The sequence below is a fragment of the Epinephelus moara genome, chromosome 5 (genome assembly GCF_006386435.1).
Source record: "Epinephelus moara isolate mb chromosome 5, YSFRI_EMoa_1.0, whole genome shotgun sequence".
NCBI lineage: Eukaryota > Metazoa > Chordata > Actinopteri > Perciformes > Serranidae > Epinephelus > Epinephelus moara.
The window spans coordinates 31303982-31320949 of NC_065510.1; the positions used below are offsets into that span (position 1 = coordinate 31303982).

Here is a 16968-nt window from a genome sequence, read left to right on the forward strand (position 1 = left end):
ATATGGTCGGAACAATGGGATGTCGAACCAATGGGCTGTCGGACCAGTGGGCAGTTCCCGAACTTGTGTGATCTCTTTCCCATCATGCACTAACGAAGCATAATTTCTAATGTTTAGTGCATCCTGGCTTTCTTATAACTTATGTACCTCTTGCAGAGATTGAGGCCCCATCACCACCTCGAGAGCAAGACAAAGCTGTCAGTGAACACAGCATCCCTTTGGGTAAGCAGAACAAGTTTAATTATTACTCTGATTCTAACTTGAATGTATACCCACTTTATTTGAGATCCTCGGTGATTTGATTTATTGTTCTGTCAGCAAATATCAGGTTATGTAAAAGAGGTCTAATAGTAGAAATAATGATATAATCAGATTTCTCTGGCTGAATTAAACCCAGTCCAAAAGTCTTTAAACGGGTCTATATTTATTTGTTGTCACAGGGACAGGTTCATTGAGCCCTGAGCTTGTGGTTTTAGTCCCAAAGATGAAGTGTTATTATGTACGCCATTAATAAGTGCACTGACAACCTGTTGCATTAGCACTGTAATTGAGTGGAATCGCTTGGCGACTTGCTGACCTATTTCTGTGAGCAGGTTGTGAAATGCACCCCTGAGAGATGAGTATTTATATTATCATTAGGGCTAGAATGACACGGCCGAGCACATGGCCAGCGTTGGGCCCGCTGCATGGAGACTTACATAAGCCCTGGTGCACTGCAACAACAATAGACCCCAATACAGACACGCGAGCAGGGCTATTTCTGGTGTATGATGCCCCGAGAATGAGTGTGTGTGTGTGTGTCTGTGTCAGAACAGTCTGTGTCCATTGATAGCACGGCCCAGACAAATTTAACACCGATTAGTCATCTGGTTGTTTGTTGCCATGTTGTTACTTTTTACTGTCGCAGCCAGTTGTGTTTAGTTAAGATGCACCTGGATACTCACCTGAACAGTGTTTTTAAAGAACTAAAATAACATATATACTAATGTATGGATAAAAGAGAATAGTGTCCCTTCCTGATAATGACTTTAGTTGTTCTTTGATCTCAGACGTGTTAGGATGTTACATACCTTGACATGTTTTGGCGGAAACTTCTGCTTTCCTCAGAACACCATTGAACTAGTGTCCCTTCCTGTTTAGTTCATTTCATATAATAGAAAATGAACTTTTCATGTGCTGCAGGGGTGTTGTGATATAATGGAACTGACAGTAACAGTGATATTTAAAAATGAATTATTGATATTATGTTAATGATATACATATGATAACACTGTCAACAATCCCACGCCTCTTAACTCATTTCCATTTCTTTCTGTTCTCACTTTGTCCCCCTCCTTTAATGCCATCTGGTTTCCTTTTCACTATCCATTAAGTGTAACTGCTCCTCTTGTATGATTCTGTACAGATATAGCTACAGACTCTCTCTCCACCTCCCTACGAACAAAATTAAAGATGACTTTGACTAATAAGCATTATTATTATTAATTTTCTGTTGCAATATTTTTATTGAGAACTCTTCTAACTATGATAATCTTGTAGTGAAAATCTGATATCATGCCATTCCTAAGCACTTTACTAACTTCTTCATCTTCTTCATCTCATGGTTTCAGCCATCTCAGTTTAATTTGACTTGTACTTCACATCTAAAACACTTTTAAAGCAAATTATAATACTTGAATTATCCTAAATTATTCAGCCTGCCACTGACAGAGGCATGCTTTGGTTTCTCTATGTCGATTTCAATTAATGAGAATGACAAAAAATTATGAAAAAGATGTACCGTAAATTAAAGAAACACGGTATTTTTCCTTTCAAAATTAAGATACTGTGGGAAAAAAATCATAACAAATAGGAAGGTAAAGTGCAGTAGCTGTTATGCACACTGTAAATACCTTTTGTGAGGACCCTCCATCTGTTAGGTGTTGTTTTCTGGGATTTAATGCTCATTGTCTAATGTTTTACTGTCCCTGTCTAACAGGAGTGGAGTTTATTGTGCCGAGGACCGGCTTCTACTGTAAACTCTGCGGACTGTTCTATAACAGCGAGGAGACGGCGAAGACCACTCACTGTCGCAGCACCGTACACTACAGGAACCTACAGGTACACACTGCACGCTGATACACACAGTCCCTCAGGTGATGATGCCGAAAAGGATTAAAGTGATAACCTGGAATTATGCATTTCCACATTTTATTCATTCATTCTTTATTCAGTCCATGACTTATTTGAGAATGCTAATCCTCGCTGAGACAGAGAGTGTTTCCGACAGTAAGCATGCTCCACTGTACTGAAGGCACTGTTGGTGTGGTCCACAGTCGGTGTGGTATGGTAGCAAAATTCACAAGATTGCACCACCTGTTACTGAGTTGGTGACTTATCGCTTCACACATTCAGCACACGCGTGTTCATTTTCTTTTCCTTTCTTCTTATGTTCATCTTATTTTGGGGATGAATTTTACTTAAAAAGTTCAATCAAATATGTTTTCTAAACAGAATTACAAAAGACAGTGAATATACCGAAAAAAACGAATGGTACTAGTTTTAATAATTGATTAACTGCTTAAATCCTTTAATGAGGAAAAATACAAGAAATTAGCTCGATCGAGTTTCTCAACTTCAAAGATTTATGTCTTTGTGCTTTGTATTACTTTTTGGAAAAAAACTAAGTAATTTAAAGACCTCCTTTCTGACTTGTTATAGGCTAAACAGTTAATGAGAAAAATAATAATTTTCCAAAACAAAATGCAGGAATGCAGTCAGTGTGCCACACTAACTAGCACACACGCGTAAATGGAAATAAACATTGCATGCGAACTTGCAACTGTATTAGGTTTCTGATTATTGCCCACTCAGCACCGAGCCATCTTGCATTTCTCTCGTCCCCGACAGCACAGCTGAGGCAAGTCGGAGGAGCAGCGATTCAAACCTTTGATGGATTACATTCCACGACGAAAAAAAAAAACTGTTTTGAACAGTTGTGCTGTCAGTCAGAGCCCCCTCTGTGTGTGTGTCTGTGTTCTGGTGTTTGATAGTTCTAGATTAATATTTGTCATTTTATTAACCAAAGATTAGTGTTTAACTTTACTCATTCATCTACATAGATAAACTTTAACACAGAGGAATACAGTATATATCATAATTTACAGATATATGTCAGTTATTGTTTATATTATTATCAATTCAATTTAGTCTCAGTGAAAATTGAACACAAGTCTACGACTGATGTGAGTCAAGCTGATGGATGCGGCTGTTGGGGAATAGCCCTGATATTTTTCAGACTGAAGCTGGTAATTTCTGATTTATTTCTGATTTATTTTCACACACTTGATATCTTAATTTTACATACTGTAATATATCACTTCATAATTGTATGTGTGGAAGATCCTTTCAAAAAGCATTTGAACTCTTGACGACCACAGTTCTTGTCACTAACACTCAATTGAAAACTATTTTTAATAAATGTAGTTATAAAAAAAGTTAAGTAAAATCCAAACTGCTGGTGGAGGACAAGATTGGACAGCTCGTTGTTTGACTACAATGCTGACATTAATCAAGATGCCGCTTTCTTTTTTTTTTGTATAAACATTTTGGATTGTAATTTTTCTTTTCTTCTTCTCGTCCACAGAAATACCTGTCGCAGCTGGCAGAGGAGAGCCTGTCGGGCGTACTTGCTGAACCTTCAGCTGCACAGTGACGTCAGCTTGACCTCTGACGTCTTGTACAGCGAACAGCAAAGGAAGGATTAGCGTATGTCTGCTGTCGCTGCAAAGCTATGGATAACTGCAGCATGGATAATGTGACAAATGGAAGCTGGAGTATGTGGACAATTGCACTGGTTTTGATATTTTGGGAGAAGGAATGTTGGGATGTTTTGAGTGGCACTGACAGCAATGTTGTACATACCCGAGGTGTAATGTATAGGCTACAATATTTAAATGCAAGGTTTATCAATTTTCTTACAGATTATTTTATTGGATTGTGTGTGATAAAATGTATTTGTTATTTTTTTGGAATGGAAATGTACCTTGGATGATGTCTAATAACGAGAAGACACATTTTTACACTGTGCGCTTATGTTAATCGGTTTTAGTTGAAATTAATTTAAGCAATGATAATACATTTACAGCTGCAAAATGACTTGAACTTTGTGCCAAGGAATGTATTTACTCAGTGAAAAAACTGAGACAGATTCTCAGGTTTGTTGTATTTGTTTGATAGATTTAAATATGGCTTAGTACACAACATTACATTTTTATTTATCTCAAGGCTCTTGCTGTTTTTCTTTGATCATGTGCCAGTCTGTGCACAGCCTTATCTGTCTGTCAGGTAAAAATGTAAATCATTTGGATTAATTATGATGCAACTAATGCCAAATATATTTATTTTCTTTAAGTTTTATGTTGGATTTATGAGACAATCCCAGTCATATTTGCCGACATATGTAATGCCTTAAATATTGAAGACCTTAAACTGGACCATGTGTTTAATTTATCAGAGTTAAACATGCAATGTTTCATGTGACAGTGATTCGTGCAGCGGGATTATCAAGACAGACTCTGTTTTTGTATACTGTGAATACTGCTGATCCTGTGATGTCAGTGACAGTGTTGTTTTCTTGACAAACTTTTCATATGATTTGCAAAAAAACATGAATAAATAATTAAACTTGTTTCAATTGGTATTTTTGCTTTTTTCCCTCCCAAATGAACATCGTGGTGAGTCTGACATACCACACCAAATATGCTGAGGGGTTACTGGGAATGTCACTCCTATTGGTGTTACCCATACTGCTTTCATCATCTCAGAATCATTTTAAAGATTAGACCATTTCTCTCCACCAAATATCTGAAACCTGTTTTCCACGCCTTCATAACTACTCGTCTAGACTACTGTAATTCCTTGCTCTCTGCCATCAGTAAAAAAAAATCCTCTCCCACCCTCGGCTCATCCAAAATTCTGCAGCCAGGATTTTGACACGAGATAGGAAACATGACCACATTTCACCAAACCTGGCTTCCTCACACTGGCTACCTGTTGCTTTTAGAATAGATTTGAGGTATTATTGATTACTTAGAAAGCCCTGAGAGACCTCACTCCAAGTTACTTCTGATCTGTTATTGCCTTACGTCCCCTCTTGCACCCTGAGATCCTCAGATATGATGCTCCTTGTCATTCCCAGGTCCGTATTAATTCACAAAGGTGATAGAGCCTTTGCCGTCACAGTTACTTGCCTGAGGACATCAGGGCCACAAACTCTGTCTTTTGAATCAGTTTTTAAAAATTCCTGTTTTTTTTTAAGTAATTTTACTTAGGTTTTATGACATTTTAAAGTATCTTACCCTGTTTTTATTATGTGCCTAGTGTTGGGCTCTTCATTTCATTCTCTTTGTGTGTTTAAATGTGTTCTGTTTTTATTGTAAAACACTTTAACTGTGTTTTGAAAGGTGCTATACAAAATAAAGTTTATTATAATTATTATTATTATTATTGTAAGCAAGTACAGCCTCACAGTACACTACAAACAAGCAATAATTAGCCCACTGAGTAGAAAACCATTTGTAAGATTATCATTTTCATAACACTTTACAAAACTATTACAATCAACAGTAATATAACATAAATATTACATCCACTTTTTAACACAATATTCCTCAGATGCTAGTCCCCAAGGTTCAAACTGAGCTAGGCAAAAAGCTTTTAAATATGCCGCCCCTTCTTGGAATAATTTACAGAAGGACCTGAAATTGTCTGAGCTGATAATTTACAGCTTACAGTACACCACCCATCCATTTTCTGTACCAGTATATGATGGGACTTGAGTGGGAGTGTTGTAAAAGAGCTCCCCCAAGTGTTGAGGCAAAAAACATCTGTGTGCTAAAACTAAATGTGTTGGTCTGAATAGATGTGTAAAACTCAGTTTGGATATTCTTGCTTAGATATTAAATGTTGATCCTGTTATATATTTTAATCATTTTATTAAAATGTAGGCTACACTTTCAGTCTGCCTCTGACTCTGCAGGTTTACACATTATTCATAAGTGAATTGTTCAGGATGATTAACAAGCCTTGGCTAGAAGAACAGATCATGATCATTTAGACAGTCAATCAATCATTATCATCAATATCATCATCGCCATCATCATTAATTGTAGCGGATGCAATGATGTCCCAAAATAGAGAGCGCTGTTCCGCAGCACCACCGATAGGAGGCAGCACTCTATCAACCACATCAACACACGGAACATGCGAGAAGGAAAATCCCGTGGTGCGTTCTGATTGGTCCTTTGATTTAAAAACCCCCACGCCTCCAGCCAATCAGACGAGGAAAACACGGACCTACGTGTTTGAGTTGCTGGGTAGATAATACAAAAACAACAGGGTTAGTGTCATAGTTTGGAGCTTGGACGCAACAGACGGTCAGTGAATTTACTTATTGCGAGTTATTTAATCGAAAAGGCGAAAGAGATAGACGTGCATGTTTATATGTCACTGTAATGGAGGATTTAACGGTTTTATCGATGTAGCTAACAGATGTACATCGAGCTAGCGGACAGTTAGATATTATCTTATGAGCTGTAACAACAGATAACGTTAACTGTCGAGTCAGTGATAAATATGAACGGCTAAATAAACTGTAAACTGGAGATTAATGTACTGTATGTGAGCAGTTATTGTTTTACACGTGCAGTTAGATACAGTGGAGTTAGGTGCGTTGACGCAGCTCTTTATTGTGACAAGCTAACGCAGCGCTAGCCATTGTTTATCAACAGTGACTTTGAATGAACAGGGGGGAGGGGAGGCTGTTGCCTTGCAGCATGTCTGGGCATGTTATTAGCTATCGTCTGCATATTGAATCTGTTTCCTCTTTAACATCGCAGGTATCATTTGACATATTTTTGCACGCTGCTCTGCTGCAACATCTTTTTCTACTGTAAAACATGGCAACTGACTGCGAGGCCTGGCTGAATGCAAACCCTGTTGGTAAGTGTGACATCGATTTAAATGTCTCATCCCCTCCCGTGTCTGATGTGGGGCACTGGGACTTTTTCATGCGGAAGTGGTTGGTTGCTTTTTTTTCATGCACTGCCTACAGGTTTAGTGATGCTGAATGTGGCACTGATGTCATTCTGCTGCACATCCTACATTTTGTGGGTGACTGCAGATAGACATTGACTATTAATGCAGTCTGACATACAGCATCCTTTCCACAGTCTATTGTATTTGCACATGGCCCCTGCTGACATGTACACAACAGGGACAAATGCATGAACCTGCTGTGCACTTAAAAACTACTTACTCATTGTTTGCCAGCATTAACTCTCCTCCATTTTCCCTTTTAATTCCCACAGAGGCAGACGACCTGAGTGACTCCTTTGTATCTGGAGAGGAAGACAACGCAGGATCCGTTGTCAATAAAAACATTAAAAATGAGATCAATGGCAACTGGCTGACTTCGTCTAGCAACAGCATCCATGAAGCCCGTCTCAAGGCGAAGGCCAAGCGGAGGCTGAGAAAGAACTCCTCCAGGGACTCCGGCAGGGGAGACTCTCTCAGCGATAACGGGGACGTGGTCAGGGGGACCTCGGTGGCACCCACCAGCCCCAAGAGCAAGCTGCTGGACAGAAAGTCCCGACTGGGCAAGGGCAGAGGTCTGCCAAAGAAAGGTAAGCAGATTTTAATCAATAAACAAGTCAGTTATGACAGCATGATGAATGTAAAGTCATCATGCAACATTTTGACGCCAAAGAGATCAAACGTCCCACTTTCTCTAGTTTAACATTTGCTGGTCATTACCACAGGCGAGTAAAAGTAAATTAAAGCGCCTTTGGTGTTTCAGTGCCCAGGGCTTCAAAGAGAAGGCCTTCATCACAGTGTGACCTACTTGTCATCACCTGTTGGCCCACCATCTAGGAGCTGTAAACAAATTAGCATGTAAACAAATGGCTAGGTGATTTTTGAGCAGGTCACATCCATATAAAAGCATGCACGCTTTTATTTTGTAACCATCTGCTCAGCCAAGCCTCTCTGTAAATTTCCATTAAAGGTTAAATAATTATCTTGACAACATTTGTGTATAGTGTACCAGATGTTGCTTTGGTTAGTGATGGTCTGTATGTCATGCATTAATGCATGCGTTTATGTTGTTACAATACCAGAAATTTAAACTTCAAGACAATACTAGTATTAAAAAAAAGTAAAATGGTACACAATACCTGTTTTGATACCAGGGTAAAAATAAAATAAAGTACTAGCAACACAAAACAACCTGCACACAGTGCTGGCACAGAAAAAGTCTCTGAACACACGCCTCCAGTCATGTTGTGGCAACGCTGTAACAGCCACAGGTGGAGGACCTGTTGATTTTGTTCCTTTTTTCTTCCCAGCCTCAGGTTCAGTACTTTCAGTATTATTAGATTTCTTAATAATGGTGATCATACTATTTTTAAACATGTGGTATTGAAAAAGTATTTAGGTATTGATGCTTTTAACAGCCTTACTATACATTGAATGTGACGGGAATATTTCACCTTTCGGTATGCCATGTGTGCCAATGAGACAGTTGGCTGTAAAGTTATTTTGAAAAGGTTTATGGAGCATGTGTTTGCCCTGTGTGTGAAATGTGTTATCTGTTTCTGTGTTACTGAAGGGCACAGTCACAGCTGTAAATGTGTACTTTATTGTTGTGTGTGACCGTAGTGATAACAGCATTAGGCACTCAGCTGATGTTGCATAATGGCTTTACTTCTTTTATCCAATTTGTATATCAGACCAAAGATAGCTCCCCTGACTGGCCCTCTCCTTGCCCCTAACTGTGTTTTAAAAGTGACACTGACACATTACGGTTGTATAAGTAGATCAGAATTTAGCAAGGGTCAACATCTTCTCTCTTTCGCTGTGGGTCTTTATTCAGTGATGCAAGCATTCAGTGGCTGCTTCCATGTCCCAGTAGACTGCAGTACAGTTGAGCCACTTTGCTCTACCCAGGGGCAGTGGAACTGGAGCAACTGTGCTTTCTCCTGGCACAATGTCTGTCTAGTTGTTTTTTTGGTTGCGTAACAACTGTCATGCTAGTGGGGCCCTGTTATTTGAGCTCCTCTGCATTAAAAGTTCATGTACTGCATTTCTGAAAGACAAATGCAGTGAATGTGCAGAATCTCTGGTGAGATCAAACTACCGTCCACCATGTTTTTAATGTCAAAGTGGAACTGTTCTGCTCAAACAATGTGGGCTGTGCTAAATATAGTTCATATGCCACATTCTGGGTGGGACTAATGGAGGTTTTAGAGCATGACACACAAGCTGCTTGGTATTGGGCTTCTTAAACTTGTACAATCCGTTAGTGCTGACCTCAGACCCAGCAGATGGTTGTTTGTGTAACATGTACAAAGGCGTCACCTCCCCAGATACGGGGATTATATCACAGCATGTGCCTGGGTTAGAAAATGTAGCATGGTTATCAGAACAGATAACACACCCAGATAATGATCCATATAACATGAGTATCATTCTGTTCAGACCTGCTATCAGCATGCATCTTTGGTGATCTGACCACAAATGGACTGTTCGAAGTCTGCCTCAGCTCTAGGTCTTGCATCCTGAGTGAGATCTTATGATCAGATCTCACTTCCCCGCTCTGTATGCAAATGAACACATGCATCATTTCTGTTTATAAGACCAAATACGTTGTTGTTTTTAACCAGCAGCAGGGTTGTCATGCTATGCACACGCTAAAGCACCAATTCATTTGTTTGCCTCGAAGGGACGGACAGTGGGAGATTATAGATTGCTCTGTGGAATTTTTGTAAAGTTAGAAATATAGTCTCAGATTCGAACATCCCAGATCAGTAACAGAAAAGCTAAACATTTTAACTAAGTCGAGCTATCCTCCAAGCTGGGGAAACAATATTGGTCTCTATATGCCGCTGGCTGTGCGACAAGTGCACAGAGACTGTCTACAAATTACAACACCGAAAGAGATACTTAAGGAAATTTTCTGTAACTTCACTTTATTATCATCATCTTAGAAGCTATTGTGGATCACCTCTTGGTGAGTAAAGGCCCAGACACATCAACCGACATCAAAAAACTAGTGGTGAGGAAGACTGACTGTTGTATCGCCTCAAGTCGCCTGTGTCTCGGCCACAAAGTTGCACTGAACACAGTCATTCTGCATACGCTCTGAACCTGTACATTCTGTGCCTCCATGACAGGAAATGGCTCTCTCTATTAGCAGGCCTCAGTAGTCTGTAGTCGTCATTCAGAAAGGGAAACAGAGAGACAGAGAGGAAGGATTCAAGATGCTAGTTAGCCAGTTAGCACATAAAATGTAAGAATGTAGTATATTTACTGTGTGTTAGCGAACAATAACACAAACCCTTACGAACTATTTCTGCTAAAGAGCTCAATGGCTAAACAAGTAATATTACCTAATATAACAAGTGTGTTTAGATCTCATGCCCTCTTGACATAAGCTATTTTGTTTGCTTTCTTCACTTTCGTTTCCCCTCTCGTGCACAGAGCGGAACTGCTGGTGAGAGAAATTTTTCTCACCAATGTCCTCTGCTGTCTCTAATGCCAATGCGACATGCTGAATCAGCTAAAAAACAAGCGACAGGGGCCAACTAGTGCCAACGGCCCAGGATGCGCTGGTGACATATGCTCACCAATGGCCCTACATTCACCAATGGCTTACTATTACCTGGGTGTGTCAGGGCCCTAACACACACTCTGAGGATGTCAGACTAGTATGCAGTCCTTCAGTGTGGCCCTGGACATATTTTGGTACACACTGCTGACAGCAATATAACCAGTGGGGCTCTGAGCCTCTCACAATATGGGGGTGGTCAGACTTCAAATGAGCAGATTCTGAAAATTTGTCTGTAACTAGCGCCTTCCAGTGACTGTCTGACCCTAAGTTGCTCTTAAAATTTACCTAACAAATGTTTCAAAAACACATGAGATTGAAGATGTTTCCCTGCAGTACCTCAGCGCCACCTCTCTGTTTCTGTGTCCCAATATTTGGAGACATGACATCATGCTCTGTAACCCTCACCACCCCACCTTCTTATTATGTCTGCTTAGGACAGGCTTTGAAGGGGTTTCCAAGAGTTATCTTTCAGGGACATCATGTTCTGAGACCCTAATCTTCCCAAAAGCTGCAGCTTAACTTTTATCCATAGTAACCATGAATTGGAAAACTCATGTTTCAGGTAACCCAGATATGTGTGACACTGAATCTTTTAAGAAGGACACTGCTCATGGCTTTGCTTTTTCGTTTTTTCGTTTTTTTACACCATATTGCCTCAAAATGGTGTCAGATGTCACATCTAACATTGTCACTGATCTTTGTCCGCAGGTGGGGCTGGAGGAAAAGGTGTGTGGGGCAGATCTGGTGAAGTTTATGAACTGGAGGAGGTAGATCAGAAAGACCCCAACTATGACGAAGCTCAGGTACTGACTGTGGTGTAGATATTCTTTACATCTTCATTATAAATGTCATGTTTGGAACATCATGATCACTTGTAAAAACTCATGTGATCCAATGCACAGCCTGAACCTCAAATGTGTAATTTTTGTTAAGACATAACATGAGCAGCATTTATGGCAGCTCATCCCTATTTAATCTCTGCAACACCTGGAATATGATTGTTTTTTAAAGGAAAACTGTGTGTATGAGACTGTGGTTCCTCCGCTGGATGAGAGGGACTTTGAGAAGACAGTCACCCCCATAGTACAAGAGTACTTTGAACATGGAGACACAAATGAAGTAGCGGTAAGTGAGCAGGAAACAACCTGAGTGTCAGTAAACATGTACTTATGTGTAACAGAAGCAGAAATCTACATAGAGTAACTAAAACAAATTGAAAGACATGAACACAACCATAAAGCCAAGTTAACGTCTGTCTCCACATCCAGGAGCTGCTTGCCGAACTGAACCTGGGACCAATGCGGAGCGAGGTGCCCTCGCTGGCTGTGTCGCTGGCCCTGGAGGCCAAAGCCAGCCACCGGGAGCTCACCTCCAGGCTGCTGGCTGACCTGTGTGGGCCCGTGCTGTCCCACAGTGACATGGAAAACTCCTTCGACAAACTGCTTCAAGAGCTGCCCGATCTGGTCCTGGATACACCCGGAGCCCCGCAGGTGAGTCTCCTTAGGGTCTAGAGGTCAATTAGCCACTTCATTTTTAAATTACCTTAAATTTCTGTGAATTCAGGATGGGTATTAAATTAAAAATCCAAACTGACCTTTTATTTTTCTGTTGTAGCATAAAAGGAACTTCAACTGCATTTTGTTGTGCAACCTCGTGTTGTATAGCAACAATAGGTCAACCTTGAACCTGACATCTGCCAGTCCGATAACCGTAAACACACACAACTCGCCGGACTCGTTAGCTGAAAGTATGTTTATAGCTCAAGGTGGCGTGTTCGAGTTTGTACACAGTCTGTGGTGGAGCGGAGGGAAACAACACTGTGGGTTGATGTTTTCCTGTGTATGAGAGCTAGCGCGTGCGTGTGTGTGTTTGAGCTCTTTCCTTTTCAGCCTGTACAGACATGAGATTTCTGTCCATTGTCTGTGCTTGCAAAATGCAAGCTCAGCAAAGGACGCTCAAAGGGTCATTGGTCGTCCTCCCCCCCTACACCCCTCTTGTCGCTGTCTCAATGGGGCTCACTAGTCATTTCTGTCCCACTCTCACAGTTCTCTGTGGGTTTAAAGGGACATTATGAGTCTGCCCTGCCCCCCACCTCCTTCCCTTCATCCCTTTCACTCTCGCTTTCTCAGTTTCTCACAAACACACACACACACACACACACACACACACACACAGAGTGCACACTCCTCTCTTTCTCCTCTCCTGCCTGCCAGTCTAGCCACAGCCACGGGTCAAATGAGACGGAGCTGCCTCTTGTCTGAACGGGAACAATGATCAGTGATGAGCGCAGGCTTTGTCGAGGCCAGAAGAGCAAAGCCAGCTCTTTCGTTTCCCTCAATCATGTGCTCATAATACTGTAAACAAACACATGCCTCTGAGGCCGCTGCCAGTCATCTGTCATGTCAGTGGTTTTGTGGGGCCTCCACTTCTTCAGACTGAAAGTATTTTGTACTTGTGACCCAGTAATGTGTAACAGCATTGTTTGTTTTGCTTGGAAATATTCTTGGACTGAGAGGAGAGGATTAAATCAGTTAAATCTTTATATCATCATGCAACAAAACTGTTTTCTGTTCACTGTAGCAAGAGGACACTGTTCCTAATAAGAAAAATTGCATCACTGATTTTTAAATACAACTAATGCCCGTAAAAAAAAAAAAAAAAAAAGGTGAGTCATACGAATGCCAGCATGTTTCTGAACAAATGTTCATTGCTCACTGCATTCTTCAAATGTCCCTGCACAGAAATGTGAGGTGTTTTGAATCATCCATGAACATGAGATCCTTAACTCTGGCTACAGTCTACATCTATCACCTTTTGACTTGCTTATATTAAACAAGAGGACCTGTTTAATGAGTCAGTACAATAACAAGCACCTTTCACATTGTAATTTGTTGTGGTCTGTTTACATTTTCCCTCTCTTTTGTGTTCATTTTCTAGTTGGTGGGCCAGTTCATTGCACGCGCTGTGAGTGACCAAATATTGTCCAAGAGCTACATCGATGGCTACAAAGGCAAAGTTGACTGTCCGTACACAAGGTATGTGTTGGCTGAGCTCTGCTGGTGTTGTGATGTTAGTTTTTGTGTTATGCTATTACCATGAAAATCCTTAGAGATTATGTCAGGGTTTTAAGTGTTTGTCTGTGAGATTACAGTGAATCCCTCAAGATAAGAGGGCATTCTCTTAAAATCATACAGTGTGTGTCCATATAATATCCACCATTATGATTATAGCATAAAGAGTGGTCACTGCAGGAAGAAAATTAAGACAGTTCAGTAAGTAAAACACTTCACAAGATCTCTCAAAACATTACTCACTCTCAAACATTACACGCAACTTTTGATAAAGGTGTTCTGTGTCAACGCCACAGCACCCACAAAACAGGTGTAACAAACGTGAAACACTTGTTGTTTATTAGAGGAGATGTAGAGTGATGTCTTGCAAGAACGAGAGATGGAGCAGTAATGAATGTAGGAGTGAAGGAGAGTGTTGCAGTGTGACAACTTTGGCCCACAAACCTTTTTAATCTTCCAGAGCGTCACTAGACCGGGCGGCGGTGCTGCTGAAGATGAGCATGGGTGGCCTACGCATAGACAACCAGTGGGGGACTGGCGGGGGCCAGAGACCTGTCATACAGCTCATCAAAGAGGTAGGTTACATAACACAGACTCGAGAAGACACTGGTGGTAGAGCTGTTCTTTAGGAGCCATTTGTACCTTATGTATTTTTGTTTTTCATTTCACCTTTTCAATTAAAATTCATCAGATTTTTGTGTGTGTGTAATTTCTGCATTTTGTGTTGTGAAGCTTTATCTGGTTCAGTAAATGTACGACCCTGAAAAAGGCCTTGCAGACAAGAAAGAAGAATTTTGATGTCTGGAAAATAAACAATATCTGGTCTTTTTCTCAAATGCTAGAGAACAGACAGCACTACATGAAGCTTTTTTTAATGGTATCGATGTATCTGGCTCACTGTTGTTTGAGAAAGGTGGATTTCCAAGGATACTTTGAGTGAAACCCTAATTAATAAACATCTAGTTGTAATTACCACGTCTCTTCCTGTGAGCCTCCTGGCCATTTAGAGACGCGTAACCATGGTAACCCATGTCAAACTCAGCAGCTCAGTCTGTTTCACAAAGAAATGAAAAAGTTTTACTCGATTAAGGCATCTAGCGCACACTGTAAATGCGTTTTCACCGAGAACAACTGATTGACTGTGACTTTATTCCGTGCACAGTATAATACACGAATTTTGTCTTATTTGAGGTCAGCTTTGGCAAGTGTGCACAACTTAAACTTAAGCATTATTAGCTGCTTTGGTCACTGTCTGCCATTGTCTGTTATACTCGTTGTCATCATTACTGCTTTGCATTAAGAGATGTTTTCTCTGTCCTGCCAGATGAACCTGCTGCTGAAGGAGTACATCCTATCTGGAGACAGCAAGGAGGCTGAGAGGTGCCTGAGGGATCTGGAGGTTCCTCATTTTCACCATGAGTTTGTCTATGAGGTAAACATTGTCTTTTAGTTAAAAGCAAAAGGCCCAAACTCAGTGTGTCCTTAAAGCATCACAACTCCTTCAGCTGAGGCAGAAAGAGCATATTTATTCTAAACTAGAACAGTGTTGTGTGTTCAGATGATGGACACTCCCGTTATTATTTGGAACATCTTATTTTCATCTCTATTTTTAATCCCCATTGAGTGTAGATTGCACTGCAGTAAGTGTGTGTCATAGTACTTATACCAGGCTGTGCATATTTAAATGTCCCTCAGGCGATAGTGATGGTGTTGGAGTCCAAAGGAGAGAAAACACTGAAAATGGTTCTGCAGCTTCTCAGGTCGCTCTCTGCCTCCTCTGTCATCACTGTGGACCAAATGAGAAGGGTGAGGTGCCACCTGGTGTTTGAATCATGCACTGCACATAATTATTTCACCAAGAAGCAGCTTATTTATTTGCTTGCCTTAAGATGATGGTGTTTTATATGTATTTAGTAATTTTATTTCTCTCGTAGGGCTATGAAAGAGTTTATATGGACATTGCTGAAATCAACATTGATGTCCCTCGTGCATACTTCATCCTGGAGCAATATGTTGACAAGAGCTTCAGTATGGGAATCATTGATGTAAAGCTAAGAGATCTTTGTCCCTGTCGGTAAGTGCACACACCTTACACTCATCTCTGAAGATGTGTTTTGTTTTTGTTGTTACCGGATGTTAATATGTTCTTTCTCTTGTCAGAGGCCGTAAGAGATTTGTCAGCGAGGGAGACGGTGGTGTTGTCAAGCTTGAAAGTTACTGAAGAGCCCTTTTTATGTGCCAGATTTCCTGAAGAGGATAAAGCTACTTTTTTACTTGCATATTTTTCAAAATAGTTGGGTACAATTTTTTTCCCTTCTAACAGTCAAAAGAATGTAAAGTGAGGTGGGGGTTAAAAAAACAAAAACAACTGCACTTTTGACTGAAACTGAAGTAGATCACTTTCTCCAAGGTGTTTCGATGTAAACATTTACATAAGCTAACCCTTAAAGTGCCACACCTCGCAGTGTCAGTCATTCCATGTTGTTTTGTACAGTATTTTCTTGATTTCACTGCCACTCCTTTTGTGTTTTGTAGAAAGCAGTGTTTGTACAGAGATGACTGGTTTGTGTCAAAAGCTTTATAAAGGGGTATTAAAAAAAAATAAAGAAAGGGGAGCACGTTGGTTAAATGCAATACTGGCTCCCTAACTAGCTGCTGTTTCTATGCTGTGCTTGACTTTTGTTTTCTTCTTTTTACCCTTTAAATTACACAAAGATGTCATTACTGAAGGTATCAAGACACGAGGACAGTGCAAAGACAAATACCAAGTTGGGTAACTTCACAAAATGGTGTTTAGAGTGTTTATTTTTATATCTGGGGAATACTGGTGTGTGAAATGTACCACGTATTGCTCCTTGTTTGTTCATTAAATCACTATTAAATAATTCAAGACTGCTTTTGTCAATGTAACAACATCAACACACAACTACATGTCGCAACGTCACTGTTCAATCTGACACATAGATTGCTCTGTCCAAGTTCACTCAACAAGGATGCAGTTAGCTGACATTTTCTTGTATGCGTTAATGCGAGATTACAGATGCAACAATACAAATATAAAGTCTGCAGAAGAACACAAGTCTTAGTACCCGACTAATGACATGCAGTGGAACATTTGACAATAACTAGTGAACAGAGAGACTCTCAAGAGAGTTAAGCTTAGATGATGACTCCCTTCTTATCTGCTCTATGCAGCCAAACATCAGTAACTTCTTGACATCGACTGTCCATGCAAATACTTATTCTACC

General features: G+C 40.4%; 2 protein-coding genes across 5 annotated transcripts in view; both read left to right on the top strand.

Moving 5' to 3' along the window:
• The window catches only part of rbm20 (RNA binding motif protein 20), a 67193-nt gene extending 62530 nt beyond the window's left edge, over positions 1-4663 (top strand). For 3 of the 4 annotated variants that reach the window (XM_050045300.1, XM_050045301.1, XM_050045302.1), the window contains exons 12-14: positions 157-222; positions 1979-2100; positions 3626-4663. In XM_050045300.1, coding sequence (XP_049901257.1) covers positions 157-222; positions 1979-2100; positions 3626-3694 — 257 coding nt within the window. In that variant the 3' untranslated portion in view covers positions 3695-4663. Of the gene's footprint in view, positions 1-154; positions 223-1978; positions 2101-3625 lie in introns of those variants that run through there. The other variant, XR_007569995.1, reaches the window with a different exon arrangement.
• A 1634-nt stretch (positions 4664-6297) lies between these two features.
• Positions 6298-16604, top strand: pdcd4b (programmed cell death 4b). The gene is made up of 12 exons (XM_050044692.1): positions 6298-6416; positions 6879-6981; positions 7350-7664; positions 11357-11451; positions 11660-11773; positions 11917-12138; positions 13586-13683; positions 14180-14294; positions 15044-15151; positions 15415-15525; positions 15654-15793; positions 15880-16604. Exons 2-12 carry the CDS (start codon positions 6939-6941, stop codon positions 15938-15940), a joined length of 1422 nt encoding a protein of 473 aa, XP_049900649.1. The 5' UTR covers positions 6298-6416; positions 6879-6938; the 3' UTR covers positions 15941-16604.
• Positions 16605-16968: the final 364 nt, after the last annotated feature.

What these genes read in the sequence shown, in the direction of transcription:
- pdcd4b (XM_050044692.1), top strand. Translation starts at nt 6,939, where the DNA reads ATGGCAACTGACTGCGAGGCCTGGCTGAATGCAAACCCTGTTG. An exon ending in CAGAGGTCTGCCAAAGAAAG is followed by an intron (nt 7,665 to 11,356) that starts GTAAGCAGATTT and finishes CTTTGTCCGCAG; the next exon opens with GTGGGGCTGGAGGAAAAGGT. An exon ending in ATACACCCGGAGCCCCGCAG is followed by an intron (nt 12,139 to 13,585) that starts GTGAGTCTCCTT and finishes TTCATTTTCTAG; the next exon opens with TTGGTGGGCCAGTTCATTGC.